This window comes from Xenopus laevis, chromosome 1S, assembly GCF_017654675.1.
Source record: "Xenopus laevis strain J_2021 chromosome 1S, Xenopus_laevis_v10.1, whole genome shotgun sequence".
Taxonomy (NCBI): domain Eukaryota; kingdom Metazoa; phylum Chordata; class Amphibia; order Anura; family Pipidae; genus Xenopus; species Xenopus laevis.
The window spans coordinates 3,521,171-3,538,743 of NC_054372.1; the positions used below are offsets into that span (position 1 = coordinate 3,521,171).

Sequence of the window (17,573 nt, forward strand, 5' to 3'; positions counted from 1 at the left end):
ACAGAGATTACACCTGACATTTACACATGCATCTGCAACATGACCAATTGCATTACATAGGGCGCACCTCAGGACTGCACATGACCTGGCCAAATGGTTACTTGCTCCACATTTATAGCACCTACGGGGCTGCCCAGAATAAAAACAGGTACCTCGTTCTTTCCCAATGAAAAAAGAATTGGGCAGGTGCTGTGGAACGTTACCTGTGATGTTTAACTTAACCTGGGTTTTCCAGATTCCTGCCTTAACCCCATCCTCATCAAAAACCTTAACTAGTGGTGTAAGGACTGTACATTGCCTGCGCAACCATATGAGAATGTCTTCCTGAGGAATGGCGTCATTCCCTTACCCTCTCCATGTCAGTACTCACTGGGTTAGCTCCTCCCATTACCACATCAGAAGAACCCTCCTATTCAAATCAATAAAGCCGACTCCTACAGTCTTTCCCTCTGTGTGCGAAATTTTGGCTTCCCTACCTCAGGATTTAGGTCTGACTGTGGGTTGGGACCAGGGTGTTCCCCCACTTCCTTGGTAACCCGACCTGCTCAAAAAGTGTCCCGCGCCTATGGCCCTGGTAGGTGTGCTGTTATTTCATTTTTGGAAGTGGGTAGAGGGGATGCGGAAGGTCTGGATCGTGGTTTGATGACGTATGCTCAGATGAGAGAATTGACATCAGGAGCAGGTCTTCATCTTCTGAACAATGAGGAATTTTCTTCACTTGACTTTATGCTGGTACCACCCTTAATTAAGGCAGTAAGGCTTAAAGGAAGAAGGGGATCCAACTACATCTTTTTTACCCCCTTGTAAGAAAAAGAGCAAAGAGTTTCCTTTTCACCAAAAAGTGGCGGAACTGGTTAAGTCTGAGTGGGAGATTCTTTTAAAAAAAACCAGCAGAGATTCAGTAAGCTGTATCCTTTCAGGGAAGAGGATATCAAAGACTTCTGTTCGGTTCCGGGGGTGGATGCCGCAATCCTTAACCTGTCTAAGAATAAGTTTTTACCAGTTAATGATCAAGCTTTGCTTTGGGACTCAGTTGGATAAGCAAATGAAGAAAGATCTGAAAAGATCCTTCCTAAATGCAAGTGAATCCATCAAGCCAGCTGTGGCGGGTCTTTCTGTGACAAAAGCTATGGAATCTTGGCTATCCTGCGTGGAGCAGGCTCTCCAGAAGGGTAAAGACAGGAATGAGATCCTCGAAAAGTTGAAGCTTGGGGCCTCCTTCTTAACCAGTACCATGGAAGACCTGGTCAGACTAGCTTATAGGTCTCTGGCTCTTTCGGTCTCAGCCAGGAGGGCCATCTGGCTCAGGTCGTGGGACGCAGACGGGGTTTGTATAGGCTCATGCGCAACAGCGCGAAAATTAAAGTATTTAAAGGGCCATTGTACTTTTCTTCATTGCCCGTTATAGGACTTGTTCCTGGTGCTTCTGAGCGTTTGTGCTATCTGTATTTTGATCCTGATTCCTGTTGTGACCCCTGCCTGGCTTTTGACTATTCTGACATCTGTATCCTGACCCCTGCCTGATATCTGACTTTGCTTACTCTATATCCCCTCTGATTGATCTCCTGGTTTGACCCTTGCCTGTCTGACTCCGTTTGCACTCTGCCTGCCCCGACCTGGCCTGATCTGACTACTCTTCTGCCTAAGCCTTGTACCGCAACCTTCTGCCCAAAGACTTTGCATTTACCGTTGTGCCCCTTTGCTTGTTCAGAACCCCTCGCTTTGCACCTCTCTTATTAAGACCTGGCAGAATCTGATTAGCCGAGGGCTCCTCCCGAGGTGAAAGGCGGCTGGTAAAGGCTGAAGCAAGAGCTGAGACCAGGGAGCTTAGCATCGGTTCTGAATTAGGGTGCCAACCATAAAAGATCGCTTATTTGTTCTCCCAGCAGGTAAAGCAGCTTCTTCATCCCCTTCATATCTTCTTGGATCAGGACAGTCATCAAGAAGGCGTATTCATCTCAAGGCCTTCAGAAACCCTCTCAGCCACACTAATAACCACTTACACACAAAGGAGATGGTGTAGCCGCCATTTTGCTATAGATTCTGGGCCATTATCATCTGCTTTACGCGAGACTTTCTTGCCCTCTGTTTAGTTCTGAGTCTTGTGCCGGACACTTGGATCTTCTGATGGTCTCACTGCTGCTTTAGGCAACTCTGGAAAGTCCTGATCAGATGAGATTTCATAGGCGGCTTGAGACTAATCCTCATACCGTAGCTTAGGTCTTGTGCTGGTTTGTGGCAGATTCACCTTGAAGCTTTTCTGTTCTTTTTTCTTCTTTTCTTGCTCCTGAATCTCCTTCTCATCAAAAGTCATGTTCTGCCAATTGACTCTGTCACCTCGTCGTTGCTGCTGCCGCCGGGGAGGCAATGGTTTTGCAAACTCTGGTTCACTTTCAGAAGTGGCCGGACTGTTGGAGGTACTGGATCGGGTCTGGCGCCGCCCAGTAGCAGGGCTGATCTTTATTCTCTGTACACAGATGATTTTCCTCTAATAAACAGTAGGAAGGTGTTGGCCCATTCACTTATTGACAGGCAAGTATCATGGCCCTTATCTTTGGGTCTCCCATTTATCTCCCTGTCTAGAGCCCAGACTGACTGCGTGTGCGGCACCAGGAGACCGTGGGAGATTATTATCGTGCTTTAATCTCGCTGCTAAATAACTTCATCGTCAGTGGCAGATCTATGCAAGTCAATATCTTACTGAAGTCTTATTTAACAACTCATTTTTTCCACTGCTGCTGGGAGCGCCGACTGAATTTTAATGAGAGATCAATCTATATCCTTCCCCGGCTGTAGGCAAGACCTTTAGCAAGTAGAACGATGCCAAGCAATTAGATTCTTACACTTAAAAAACTCTCTGATAATGTAATTTCACTTAACCAAACGAGTAATGAGCCATAATGAAGAATTTAAAGGCGGAAATTCAGCATCAATTAACTTTAAGTGAATTCTATAACTACACTGTCATTGATAAACTGGGGGCTGCAACGGGTCCCTGCCATGACTTTCCACTATTTATTTAGGGCCCATTTGCTCACTTTAATGGTCTTTTTAGGTCAATTAGGGGGAGATGTGGGATGAGTGATTATTTGTACCCTGGGTACCCCTGGAACTATAGCAGGGTGACACCCCAATGTTTCTATATATCTGTAACCTTGTTATGAGCTAAGGGGGCCCAGTCTGAAGGTCAGTTAGGGGGAGATTTGGGGTGAGTGCTTATTTGTACCCTGGGTACCCCTGGAACTATAGCAGGGTGACACCCCAATGTTTCTATATATCTGTAACCTTGTTATGAGCTAAGGGGGCCCAGTCTGAAGGTCAGTTAGGGGGAGATTTGGGGTGAGTGTTTATTTGTACCCTGGGTACCCCTGGAACTATAGCAGGGTGACACCCCAATGTTTCTATATATCTGTTACCTTGTTATGAGCTAAGGGGGCCCAGTCTGAAGGTCAGTTAGGGGGAGATTTGGGGTGAGTGTTTATTTGTGCCCTGGGTACCCCTGGAACTATAGCAGGGTGACACCCCAATGTTTCTATATATCTGTAACCTTGTTATGAGCTAAGGTGGCCATGGCCAAATATTAGACCTCAGAGAGGGGTTGGGCTGAACTGAAAACCACTGAACTAGAATGCTACAGGTTGCCATAATCATACAAAATCATTTTAAGGCGAAATCCCCCTTTTGTAACCATTCCCCAGACATTGCATGACGGGAGCAGATACAGTTGGTTCCCAGGTTATTGGGGGAGTAACATTCTGTGGCACAATTCAGTTATTCCTTTATAGAATTATTCAGATACATCTTGTCAGCTGTTTAAAGTGATACTAACATGTCCCAGCTTTTTGTAGGATACAGCAATAAACCTATAATCTACAGTGGGGGGTTCCAGTCCCTAAGAGGCACTGGTGGCTCATTAATGGCCTCAGTATAAAGTTTAATTCAGATGTCTGTGCATTTCGGATCCTTTGCTGATCTTTTCTCATTCTGTCTCTTTATGAATTATTTTTTAATTTGGCTTCATAGTATCTCTCAGCAGGGAAATCAGAGGCAGATGAACATGGGGTAATTATAATATCATGTCCTGATGCTGCTCAGATGCTGTTTTATGGTAACTGAGGGCCACCGAGTATTTTTTGAGGTTAAATAAGGGGCAGGGAAAAGTGATTATGTGCTTCACTAACCTGATGGCAATTTATCTGTATATTCCCTGCTGGAATCAACACAAGCAGAATGGCCCCTATTTACTAGTGATGCACCAAATCCACTATTTTAGGATTCAGCTGAAAACGGCTGAATCCTGAACCGAATGCTGGACTTGGTGCATCTCTAGTTCTCTACTATTTACTGAACGCATACAGCGCTATGAGCAAATCAGTTGTAAACTCATTAAAGGGTTAGTTCACCTTTACATTAACTTTCAGCATGTCGTAGGCAGCGATATTCGGAGACACTTTAGAGTTGGACTTTTTTTTATTTCTTTGTAGTTTTTGAATAATTTAGCTTTACCATGGGCCCACTATTCTCCTGTCCTCGCTCAACCTCTTTATTCTTCTAGTCTTTTATATCTACTTCCGATATTGTTCCATTTTTCCCATAAAGAAACAGGGAATGACCATGAAATAGGCCAAATTGTTAGAAGCAAGAGGCCACTGACACCTGGGCCCACCGGGAGTTTTCCTGATTTGCCTTTGGGCCAGTCTGGCACTGGTGAGACTGGAAGGTGAATAGGAGAGGGACTAAACTGAAATAGAGGTAAGAACAACAATAACATTGTAGCCTCTCAGATTTTTAGATGTCAGGGTCAATGACTCCCATTAAGCACAGAAGCTTTCAGTAGAACCACGGAAATAAATAAGGGAAAGAGTGAGGATGCGTAATCATGACAACCGGATGGGATAAGAGGCCTGGATGAGAAGCCCTGCCTACACAAAGCCTCTGAGGAAGTCGCTAAGCGACGAAACGCGTAAGGCATAGGCAGCTGACGTCATCTCCAAGCGTCCAGGAAGTAGCTAGGGGGGTCCTGAAGGCAACGCGGGTCGGAGCCCAAACCACAAACCACCAAGGCCACTCGGAACATCGGACTTAAGCACGGAGACCCGTTGTGCCTGATTTTAATCACAAAATGTGAGTGTAACCAATTGGTTTTTATTGTTATTGAATAAAAAAGGATTTTACACTATTACTGCACTTTTTAACTTCTCCTAGCAAGAGGATTTCCTCCAGCCCTATTTCTACAAGGTTTTTCATGTGCACATGTTAAAGGGATACTGTCATGGGGAAAAAAAAAATTTCCGAAATGAATCAGTTAATAGTGCTGCTCCAGCAGAATTCTGCACTGAAATCCATTTCTCAAAAGAGCAAACAGATTTTTTTATATTCAATTTTGAAATCTGACATGGGGCTAGACATTTTGTCAATTTCCCAGCTGCCCCAAGTCATGTGACTTGTGCTCTGATAAACTTCAATCGCTCTTTACTGCTGTACTGCAAGTTGGAGTCATATCACCCCCTCCCTTTTCCCCCCAGCAGCCAAACAACAGAACAATGGTAAGGTAACCAGATAGCAGGTCCCTAACACAAGATAACAGCTGCCTGGTAGATCTAAGAACAACACTCAATAGTAAAATCCCATGTCCCACTGAGACACATTCAGTTACATTGAGAAGGAAAAACAGCAGCCTGCCAGAAAGCATTTCTCTCCTAAAGTGCAGGCACAAGTCACATGACCAGGGGCAGCTGGGAAATTGACAAAATGTCTAGCCCCATGTCAGATTTCAAAATTGAATATAAAAAAATCTGTTTGCTCTTTTGAGAAATGGATTTCAGTGCACAATTCTGCTGGAGTAGCACTATTAACTGTTGTATTTTGAAAAAAAAAACAAGTTTTCTGATGACAGGATCCCTTTAAAGTTAAACGTTTGTAAGAACCCACTCAAACACCCACACATGGTGACTTGTAAAGGATAATTGCACAAAAGGTAAAATTGGGAACGTATGAGAGTGTGGAACTACAACGTTATAAGTAAATACTACACTATAAAGTTTTTATCGGTTTCCCTTTTCATCCTACTTGTTTCCCCTGAGCTTTATTTAGCGCTGACCTTTTAAACTTTGGATGTTATTGTATTTAATCGAGGAGAAACGAGTATTGGTGGGTCTGCTCCAGGTCTGGACTGAGAATTAAATTAGGCCCTGGCATTTCAAGTACTCAGAGGCCCAAACAGCCCCCCACCAGCCCACTAAATACTGACTTTCTATGGCACCTTAATAGCAGCCCCTCTGGCATTTGCCAGAACCCACAGATTGCCAGTCAGGGCCTGGTCGGATACTAAAGGGGAAGATCCAGAAACTTTGGTAATTTCTTTTAAGTAGAACCATGGAGCCTGTTCAGTAGGACTTTAGTGTAGGGTGCAGTTTGTGCAGAGATCCCCATATCTAATATCTTGACAGGCAATAGAGCCACCATCAGCGGTGTAACTACAGAGGAAGCAGACCCTGCGGCTGCAGGGGGGTCCAGGCCCCTATTACAATATATATTAATAAAACAGGACAACCTCTAGATATTTTGGAGCCCTGAAATAAATCTGTTGTTGGGCCCAGTAACTTTTAGTTACACCACTGCCCATCACTTTTCCTGAACATGGCAGTGGGTCACTGTATATTGTATATACACCCGTCCCAGGGGTTTGGGGCTCACCCCACATTTCAGCTTGCACAGGGGGTGTGGCAGGAGGTTCTCTGTGTCTGTAATTGCTGTAATCATAGAGCCAATATTCCTGCACCGAGGACATAAGTGACCCACGGGCATGAGCGCACCAACCCTTTCATGGTATTCTATGTGAGTGAGTGGGTGAGTTGCTCCTTTGAATATGCTCCTGCCCTTACTATAAGGTGGGGGGTACATAGTGTTACCCACTACTGAGACTGTGTTCCAGGAATCACTAAGGCTGATTGTCACAGTTATTATTTCCTCTTCCACTTGCAGATCAGCCTGACACAGCTCACACGTCCGTGATTCACCCTTAAATTTCAGCAGCATGTCTGTCCCGGGTGTCGCAATCCTTCTACTGAGTCTGATCATATTCACAGGTAAAAGAACCTTCTCATATTTATGCACTTGCCTAAACCTTTCTGCTCTTTGCTTCTGGCTCGCGGAACAAGGTAGCAGAAGTCACACCTCCTCCAGGTCTGTTAATCAGCCGGCTTCTGCTACATCGCTTCAGGAGTGAGAACCAGCAGTGTTGGACTAGTGCCTATAAGGCAGATCGGGATCTACCAGGAGACCTTTAGTTGGAGATCAGTAGATCTCAAGACAACTTGTCTATATCACCCTCCTGTTTCATTCTTTTCATTCAGATATTTATTATATTTAGGTTACATAAGATACTGTTGTTTGTTAAACGTAGCAATATACATTTTCTCATGAATCAATATTTAAATAATATTTTCCATGGAACAGACTGCTAACAATTATTTTATGGATGTAGATCCTAATGGGACAACTTTAGACATCAGACATCAATAGTCAGGAGAGCGGCAATACTTCAAGCAGGGAGCGGGTCTGGGCCATCGGGACCCACAAGAACCAGGGCCCACCGGGTTTTTCTCCCAGTGTCCCGCCGGCCCAGTTATTACTCTTTGTTGAGAATAAAAACAGTCAGATATTATTTTTAAAATAAACATCCACTGGGAAAAAAAACTGTGGAAAATAAATTGCAGAATTTTATCAACATTTTTGGTGGTGTTCCCCTTTAAAATGATACATTTCCAAACCTGTGGTGCATATTATATCCCCATTTCTGTGCAAGGCCAGGGGCTTCATAAGCTGCATGAGGGGGTGACTCATGGGTAAAATGTTGTGGTGGGACCATAGATTGAACCAGGTTCACCTTAGAGCTTCAGGATCTATTGTTAGACCAGTGATAACTATAAATAAATGACAGTTAAAGAAACAATTGCTCTCCAGTGAAGGAGAAGGCATCGTTCAAGAATCTACTAGGAATAACTCTCTTTTGTACCTGTAATAACTAATAATACTGAACTCATCTCTAACATTTGTGTGGGTGAGGGGCATTTAGGGAATAGTGATCATAACATGGTCTCCTTTGAGATTCTGTTGCAGAAGCAATTCTATAAGGGACCAACTAAAACACTACATTTCAGACGTGCAAACTGTGACAGTATAAGGGCATCTCTGCAACATATTAAGTGGGAAATGCTTTTCACAGGGTTAAACACAGAACAAAAATGGGAAGTCTTTAAAATGCTGCTTAATAAATATACGTGTCAGTATATTCCACTTGTAAGCAAGGAACGTCGTTGCAAATCAAAACCTTTTTGGTTCAATAGAAGCGTTGGTGTTGAGGTGGGTAAGAAAAGACCTGCTTTTAAGGCTTTCAAGTTAGCTGGTACAGCCGAATCATTTATAAGGTACAAGGAGGCCAATAAATCATGCAAAGAAGCTATAAGGCAAGCTACAATTGATATGGAAAAGGATATTGCCGCAAGCAGTAAAAAAAATCCAAAATTATTTTTTAAATATGTTAATAGTAAAAAAATGAAGCAGGAAGGGGTGGGACCCTTACTATCAGAGGGGGGTCAGCTGGTAGATGAAAACAAAATAAAAGCGCAGATTCTGAACTCATATTTTTCATCTATCTACACAAATGAGGAACCAGTAAGAGAAGGTTTCCCAATTCTAGTAATACAACTAATGATTCATGGTTCACACATGAGGAAATTCAAAAGAGACTAGAACATGTTAAGATAAACAAAGGTCCAGGGCCAGATGGTATTCATCCCAAGCTTAGCTCTGTGATTGCCAAACCTCTTTACTTAATTTTTCAGGATTCATTGAGATCTGGCATAGTGCCGAGAGACTGGCGAATTGCTAATGTGGTGCCTTAATTCAAAAAAGGATCCCGTTCTCAGCCTCAAAACTATAGTCCAGTTAGTCTGATGTCAGTGGTAGGAAAGCTTTTTGAAGGGTTAATAAAGGATAAGATTCTGGACTTCATAGCAAATCATTATACTATGATCGTGTGCCAGCATGGTTTTATGTGTAATAGATCTTGCCAGACTAACTTAATTTCTTTTTATGAGAATGTAAGTAGAGACCTCAATTCTGGGATGGCAGTGGATGTGATTTACTTAGACTTTGCTAAAGCATTTGATACAGTGCCACACAGAAGGTTACTGGTTAAATGAAGGAATGTTGGCCTGGAACATAGTATTTGTACCTGGATAGAGAACTGGCTAAAAGATAGACTACAAAGAGTGGTGGTAAATGGAACATTTTCTAATTGGACCAGTGTTGTTAGTGGAGTACCGCAGGGCTCTGTACTAGGTCCCTTGCTTTTCAACTTGTTTATTAATGACCTGGAGGTGCCATTGAAAGTACTGTTTCTATTTGTGCAGATGAGACTAAATTGTGCAGAACTATAGGTTCCATGCAGGATGCTGCCACTTTGCACAGTGATTTGTCTAAACTGGAAAACTGGGCAGCAAACTGGAAAATGAGGTTCAATGTTGATAAATGCAGGTTATGCACTTTGGCAAAAATAATATAAATGCAAGTTCTACACTAAATGGCAGTGTGTTGGGAGTTTCCTTAAATGAGAAGGATCTTGGGGTCTTTGTAGATAACACGTTGTCTAATTCTGGGCAGTGTCATTCTGTGGCTACTAAAGCAAATAAAGTTCTTGTATAAAAAAGGGCATTAACTCAAGGGATGAAACATAATTGTGTCTCTTTATAGGTCCCTGGTGAGGCCTCATCTGGAGTATGGGGGCAGTTTTGGACTCCAGTCCTTAAGAGGGATATAAATGAGCTGGAGAGAGTGCAGAGACTAAGTGCAACTAAACTGGTTAGAGGGAGGGAAGAGTTAAATTATGAGGGGAGACTGACAAGGTTGGGGTTGTTTTCTCTGGGGGAAAAAAGGCGCTTGTGAGGGGACATGATTAGACTTTACAAGTACATTAGAGGACATTATAGACAAATAGCAGGGGACCTTTTTACCCATAAAGAGAATCACGTACCAGAGGCCTCCCCTTCAGACTAGAGGAAAAGAAGTTTCATTTAAAGGAACAGAGTAGGGGGTTCATCACAGTGAGGACAGAGGTGCACTTCCCCTTTAAGGTGTATTGCCCTAAACCACAAGATATTTTTGGCAAATTAAAAGCGATACATAGTTTCATCTCTGCACTCGCACACACCGGGAGGTCACTAATCCGACGAGCAATGGCTTCTGTGCCGAGTCTCAGTACAATCTCCGTCTCCTTATTCATGTTGATCAACATCCAAGGGCAACTGCACCCAAACACTGATTTTGGAATAATAAAAGAAAAAGTAATTTCCTTAGTTATAAAGTTACTTTTAATTCCTATTGAAAGCAGTGTCTGCTTGTCCCTTTGTGTTCTCAATGTAGTAGAAGTCAGTTCACTTTCACTACCCAGAAATAAAAATTTTCAGAAAATATTGGGGCAAAAGCCCTGGGGTTTATACTCACTGGGGGTCATTTATCAACACTGGGCAAATTTGCCCATGGCCAGAAACTTTTTTTTTAAACTTATGAGGGGCCCTGACCACCAATGATTTTTTAAAAACTTTTATGGGAGGCCCTAGGACCAAGGTTTTTTCTAACTTGTAGGGAGGCCCTGACCACCAATGTTTTTTTTTTTTAAACTTTTATGGGGGGCCCTTACACCACAGTTTTTCTTTAATCTATGAGGGGGTCCTGACCATCAATGACTTTTTATAACTTGTGTGTGTGGGGGGGGGGTTACAGTTTTTAGCCCTGATGTCTGTGATGGTCTTTTAATTGTAGTGTGGGGGGATCTGGGGTGGAGCTCGGGGGCTGGGCGTGGCCCATGGGGCACAGAAAATGTTGTACGGGGCCCGTGATTTCAAATGGCGGTCCTTGTCATGCAGGAACCTCCCCTGATAAGTGAATACAGTCTTTGCCCTGTACTTTACCCATGTGTACCCAGGTGATTCGTTGTTTATCTTCTCTAACTGCCATGATAGGATTCCATACAGGCTGGCACTAACTGCCATGATAGGAGATGACTCCATGCAATGGAACGTTCTGCCTTCCCATAGTCTCAAATTGCTTCCCAGAGACACAACTGAAAATATAATTTCTGCAAGAAAAATGCCAGAATTATGTGTTCAGGGAATGGTTCCGCTTCTCTGCAGCACCCGGGACCTGATCTGATTCCAGCCGCGGTGTGTGTATGTTCTACCCGATTCTGCCTGGATTTCCTCCCATGTGTCAAACACATACAGACAGGTTCATTGGCTTCTCATATAATTACCCTAGTGTGTGTGAGACTGTTATAGGGACCTTAGATTGTAAGCTCCACCAGTGCATAGACTCATAGGAATGATGTATAACCTCTTTAATGTGCTGTATGAATATATATTATTCCTATTTATTTATTTATAATATTATATTGTATTATATTATATATACAACGTAGTTATGGAAATGTGCAGAGGATTCTGTCTGTGTCTCTGTCTGTGCATTGCTCCATCATACTGAACATTAAAGGGAAGATACTAAACTCTGTATAAACAGACACCTCCTGCCTCCAAATGCAGCCTGTGCATTAAGTTTACAGAGAAGGTAAAGCTCATTATATGGAAGAGGGGAAGGCGTATTTGTGCTGCCTCATCCTATATATATATATATATATATATATATATATATATAGTGAATAAAGTACCCCCTCTTGTAAAATATAAGGATATTATAAGTTACCGAGGAGTTTCATGACCATAAAAAAGTACAAGGCCGAAGGCCGAGTGTTTTTATACAGGTCATGGAACTCTAAGGTAACTTCTAATATCCTCATATTTTGCAACTGGGGGAACTTTAATTATTATAATACACAAGTTTTAGCGAGTCATGTGACAAGAATGACATCACTACTCACCGTTTATAACTGATGACATCACTAGTCACTGTTTATAAGAATATAATTTACAAGATATTCATTTTATATATATATATTACTTTCACTTCCATTGTCCTGAGAAATAATACAGAACAAATACATATTTTCTAATCAAAACAAAAGTATGAAAAGCCCGTCAGGCATTTAAGTGGTTAAGAATCTCTATTATTCTGGTTATTTCTTGCGCTAAACTGGACAAAGAAACTGAAACTACTTTCTGTTTCTAACTTCCTGGTTCTTGCAAGGTGTATAATTCGATTCTCAGTGCCCAGGTAATCGTCCTGCACAATGGACCTATGACTGTAAGGCAAAACAGTCACAGCAAAGGAGTGGAAGGGAGGAGGTTGTTTATGCAGAGCTCATTAACTCTATTTAAAATAAGTCAGGAGAGGGAGTAGGTGTGCAAACTAGAGATCCATAGCGGCATGATGAGACAGGAGTGGGGGGCTTAGTGGTGCCGGTATCATGTAGAGAATGAAAAACATGTTTTTTCCAGTGTCGAAGTGAGGGTCTCGGCTCATAACAGGATGTGGCTGCTTTAGAGAAGTGAACGTGCCCTGCTCAATATAAAAGTGAAAGTAAGGTGCAACATTGGGGGGAAAATGAAGGAGAATGGGGTGATAGAGATGAGTGGGCTCCTTGTCCTTTTTCACAGTGACACCTGCACCCATTGCTCACGGCTGGGAGTTGGAACAATGTCATATTTCTGAGGAGGGAGTTTCCCCACAGACTGGTTTCTCTTCTTTCAACTGTTTTTTAGCTTCTGGGTTGTTTTTTTTATCTGAACCGACATGAATGAAAAACATTTTCTACATTAAAGTACCAAATGTCTCTTCTCTACATGACTGCATATACCCCTCCCCCAATAGTGCCATGGTAATATCATCTCAAGCCCAGCAGATACCCTCACCCCATGGTAATCATATACCCAAGGCCCCATGTGTTGTGTTTTGGGTAGCCGGCGATGAGTAGAGTATAACAGTGCTTTATTAGCAGAGACTCATGCAGCCATTACACAACAGTAACTTTCACTTTTAAGCTAACATAAAGTATGCACAGTATAAGTCTGGGCACAGTGATATCAACGGACCATCTGCACAAACACCACACCATGTTATTGGGAAGTGCCCATAAAGGTAAAATCTATGGGTGGGGGAAGAAAAGTTTCCTAAAACTCTCCTATTTTACAGGATCCTCTGAAGCCCTCAGTATTTCTTCCTCTCAGTCACATGTGCAGGGGACCAGGAACAACTCCCTTCTGCTCTCCATATCCTACTCTTCCCCAGAGACCAACTGGATCCAGATCAAATGGGAGCTTCTGGATTCCAACACTGAACTGGTCAGATGTACCATACGTGAAACAAACTCTTCCAGCATGGAAGAAAGCCTGAACATCAAAATGTTTCCACCTAAAGGATACGAGGGGCGCATGAACATCATCCCAAAAAATGGCTCTTTGGTTATTCGTCACCTGGCACAGAATGACAATGGCATCTATCGGGTGACGCTACGAGATTCGAATACTGTCGTATCGACGACCATCAACGTCACGGTGGAGGAGCCTGGAAAGTCAATAAGCTCTGTGTGGGAACATGGTAGGTAGAAAGATCAACTTTTTCTAGGGAAGAGACAATGGATCCATAGAAGCTTAGGAAAGGACTGAAATATTCCATGGGTATCACCAAGGGGGTAACAGTAGGGGTGGACAACTGAGAGGCTGCTGGGAAACATGTTTGCAACATAAGGGGGCCTTGCAAAGATTTTGCTGTGGGTCAACTGAGTATGGGTCTTCAATAAGATTGGGACATTTTTAGGGCATGGGCCTACTGGTGGTTAGTCTTTTAGAAAGGATGAGTCAGTGTTATATGTAAGAGGGTGGAATATGTAAGGGGTAAGAATAACTAACCCGCCGGTTTGGGTTCAGATGGAGTTCTGATGTGACCATATCTGGTGAAACGTATTGAGACGCAAGCTGCACAGTTATAGGATTCCTCCAAGTCATAGGCTCTGTGCTAAATGCCTGCCCTACAATTTGCTGGCTGTTAGTCTGCAGCAGAAAATCAGACTGGATTCTCACTATTATTTCGGAGACAAGTTAAAGTTTAGTATAAAGAAACCACTACATCATATTATTTGTATCTACCATGGAGCTCTCTTAGAGTAGGATGTTGGCAATGCTATATTTTGCAAGCTGTTATATATTATATAACTCAAAAGTTCTAAAAAAACAAGTAATGAGCCGGAATATTCTGGCCACGAGAATGCATGGACTCTAGATATGAATCCCAGCTAAGGCTTCGTCCTGAGAAATGAGTTTAGCAGCTGGAGAAGCCAGGAGTAAAACAGGAGGCAGCTGAGAAGGTCTCATGAGACACTTTAGACTGTTCCTAGGAGCTGTCAGAATCAGACACATACTCTGAAATAAACACAGGCCTTATACTTCGTCCCACTGGAAACCTGACACGGGGTGACAGCTCCAAACCTGCTTCTGAATATAACATAAAATGCCATGTTTAGGTAAAATCCCAAATAACCTTGTTTTACCTACACAAGAGCTGAAAAGTTGTTGTTTTTTGTGCATAATATGGAGATAGAACTGGTACTAATCACCAGTAATCTGCCCTCTTACACTGGCACAGAGGCAGGACCAGGCCAACAATAAGCACTACAGATGTAGAGTGTTCTATGCAGGGTTTATGTTGTAAAGCAAGTTTTGGGTAAGATGATGACCCCTGGCACACAATAGGTCTACCTCTATAGACATGCACGCTTCTCTTTTGCCTGCTCTGTATATAAAAGTATATGTTTCACTTGCAGCATTAGTTTGGCCCACCAGGAGCTCCAAGAAGGTCTCCTCCAGTCTGCCTTCCATTGCTCTAAAGAAGAAGTTCTAGCAATACAAGGAGTAGATAGATGATAATAGAGATGATGTTTATTCTGTTTCCAGCAGGAAACCCCATGAGCTGACTTTCCATATTTCCATCCCATGTAGCTCCAGCCATTCCTAACAACACTAAAATGGAGATGGAAATGGCGCCATATTGTTTCTGCACAAGCAACTCCAGCAGCGTCAGTCTACCCGCTACCGCCGGCATTATCCTTGGCAGCCGAATAGTCACGATCCTCTTAACAGTAGCCGTCTTCATTGGCCTTGGCTCGGACAAGAAGCCACCTAGGAGATATATAAGGAAGTATTATGGGCCCAGTGGCATTTAATGAGCTTTTTGTTGAAGCAACATTGTAAAAAAAGACTTGTCAATCAAGTTCAACTTGAACCCTGTCTAACTGCCAGTTGATCCAGAAGAAGGCAAAAAAAACCCATCTGATGCCTCTTCAATTTGCCTCAAAGGGGGAAAAATTCCACCCAGACTCCAAGATGGTATTTGAGTTAATTCAAGTAGCCCTCTTACTTCCTCCCTTGTTAAAAAGGAACATGTTAGTCTTTCTTAAAGCTCTGATGTATGTGCTACAACAGTCGCTCTTCTCTGTATTTTCTCTATTTCATTACTGCCCCTTATATATTTATATACAGTATAGTGATCATATCCCCCTTATATATTTATATATAGTGATCATATCCCCCTTAACTGTCTCCAATGTAAGCTGTTCAGTAAGTCAATAATTGAATGTAACCTGCAAGTTCTATGTATAAACGCATTTACTGTATTGTACAGCGCTGCTGCATATGTTGGTGCTTTATAAATACATGTTAATAGCCATTCTTCCTGTCAGGATTGTGAGCAACTGAATAATTGTAATTGAAATAGCCATTAAAGTGACCAACTGCAAGAGGAGCTGGCTGGTATCACAGGACCCTAATGGTGCTTTTGTTTTAAGTTCCCAATGCATTTCTCATTAGTGAGACTGGAGCAGAGTGAATATATTCGTTTGGGGGTTGCACTCACACAGTCAGTCTTGCGGATATTATCCAGCCTGTTAATTAATGTTTATTCTTAAATCAATGCTGTTTGTCCTGTACAGATTAGTGAATAATTAACTTGATATTAATCAGAAATATGGCACATCCAGACTCAGAGCCCAGCTCAGAGATAAATGGCACATTTCAGCTTGAGGATTAGGATTGTGCAGCTTTATAGCTTTATTCATAAATATATATGAGTTGATTTACATACAGTCATTAAATACACCTTCCCTCGGCCAATAAGAGATCCCAGTAACAGTCGGCAGTGGCCGCACATTCTAATGTTATTGATTCGCCGGGCCGACAGATAATTGGACAACGATCCTCATGACTCCAACAGGTGCCCTGATTCACTGGGCTGATGTATTTGTTTTTAAGGGCTCTTACACACGGGCGGTTTTTCCTGCGCTCCCCTGCGTTACGCTTTCTTCTGTTCAGCCACTGGGTAAACGCAGGAGTAGATGCTCTCAATTATTGTGAAGGGGGCTGTACTCACACAGACGCATGTAAGCGCCAAATGCAGGAGAAATGCAACATGCTGCGTCCCACCAGTGTTTGGCGCTTACACAGCAACCTTCACAATAACTGAGTGCGTCTACTGCTGCACTCCCCTGCGGCTGAACGGAAGAAAGCGTAACGCAGGGGAGCACACAAAAAAACCCCCGTGTGTAACAGCCCTAAAGCTGCAAATGGAAATAAATGGGCCAAGTTGGAAAAGCATCACAGGTGTTTATTGAGTATTAGATTGTACTGAAACTACTAACTTTTTTTGATAACTGTGTTCCTTTAAAGGGGTTGTTCACCTTTGTAGAGAGTGATATTCTGAGAAAATTTGCAATTGTTTTTTATTTGTGGTTTTTGAGTTATTTAGCTTTTTATTCAGCAGCTCTCCAGTTTGCAGTTTCAGCCGTCTGGTTGCTAGAGTCCTAATTCCCCTAGCAACCATGCACTGATTTGAATAAGAGACTGGACTATGGAATAGGAGAGGCCTGAATAGAAAGATGAATAATAAGCAATAACAATACATTTGTAGCCTTACACATTTGTTTTTTTGGTGGGGTCAGTGACCCCCATTTGAATAAAAAATAATTAAAAAACCAATTGAAAAGTTGCTTAGAATTAGAGCTTTAGCTGCAACATCCTTTGTGCAGATATTGAGTTCAGCACTCACATTTAGAGGTGGGGTTGTGTAACACACTTAATCCTATACCGACATAATAAGGGCACCAGCCATAACACCCAACAGCTACCTTTTCCAGACTGGGTCAAGGAAACAATATCTAAATAAATATTAATAAGGTAATAATGGAATACTGTATCATGTACTAGGATTCTTTCTGCACCCAAGGGTCACCGCCCCAGTCCCAGTGAAATGGGGCCACATGAAGGAGGCAGCTGACTCTAGTTGCACTTGGGACCTTCTTAACTTAACATTTTTACTGCTGTAAACAAATGTCATGTCTTGAGAGTTCCCATGCAGGAGTGTTTGGTTGTATCAAAGGGAAAGTGTGAGGCCCAGGGAGAGTGTGACAGTCAGTGAAATGATCAGGGTTTGTCTAACTGTCATACAGCAAGACTGACTGCTCTGCAGCAGGAGACACAGTCCTAAACCACAGTAGCCTTTGGTGCAGACCATTGTGATCTGAAATTATTTGTAAAAAACAGGAGATAATCTGATAATCTGCAGTCCCTTGC

At 42.6% G+C, this 17,573-nt stretch overlaps 1 protein-coding gene across 2 annotated transcripts; it reads left to right on the top strand.

Annotated features, from left to right (window-relative positions):
• The first annotated feature begins 4,738 nt into the window (after positions 1-4,738).
• On the top strand, positions 4,739-15,750 carry LOC121399259 (hepatocyte cell adhesion molecule-like). Of its 2 annotated transcripts, XM_041579343.1 has the most exons (4): positions 4,739-5,124; positions 6,985-7,088; positions 13,147-13,551; positions 14,949-15,750. In XM_041579343.1, the coding sequence occupies exons 2-4, from the start codon at positions 7,037-7,039 to the stop codon at positions 15,170-15,172; spliced, it is 681 nt and encodes a 226-aa protein (XP_041435277.1). In that variant the 5' UTR covers positions 4,739-5,124; positions 6,985-7,036; the 3' UTR covers positions 15,173-15,750. The 2 variants fall into 2 exon arrangements, with proteins under 2 accessions (XP_041435277.1, XP_041435278.1); XM_041579344.1 differs by lacking the exon at positions 4,739-5,124 and having other exon boundaries at positions 6,268-7,088.
• Positions 15,751-17,573: the final 1,823 nt, after the last annotated feature.

Excerpts from the sequence above, each read along its gene's own strand:
- LOC121399259 (XM_041579343.1), top strand. The coding sequence starts at position 7,037 with ATGTCTGTCCCGGGTGTCGCAATCCTTCTACTGAGTCTGATCATATTC. Across the intron at positions 7,089-13,146 it reads GAGTCTGATCATATTCACAG|GATCCTCTGAAGCCCTCAGT; the intron begins GTAAAAGAACCT and ends CCTATTTTACAG. Across the intron at positions 13,552-14,948 it reads AAGCTCTGTGTGGGAACATG|CTCCAGCCATTCCTAACAAC; the intron begins GTAGGTAGAAAG and ends CATCCCATGTAG.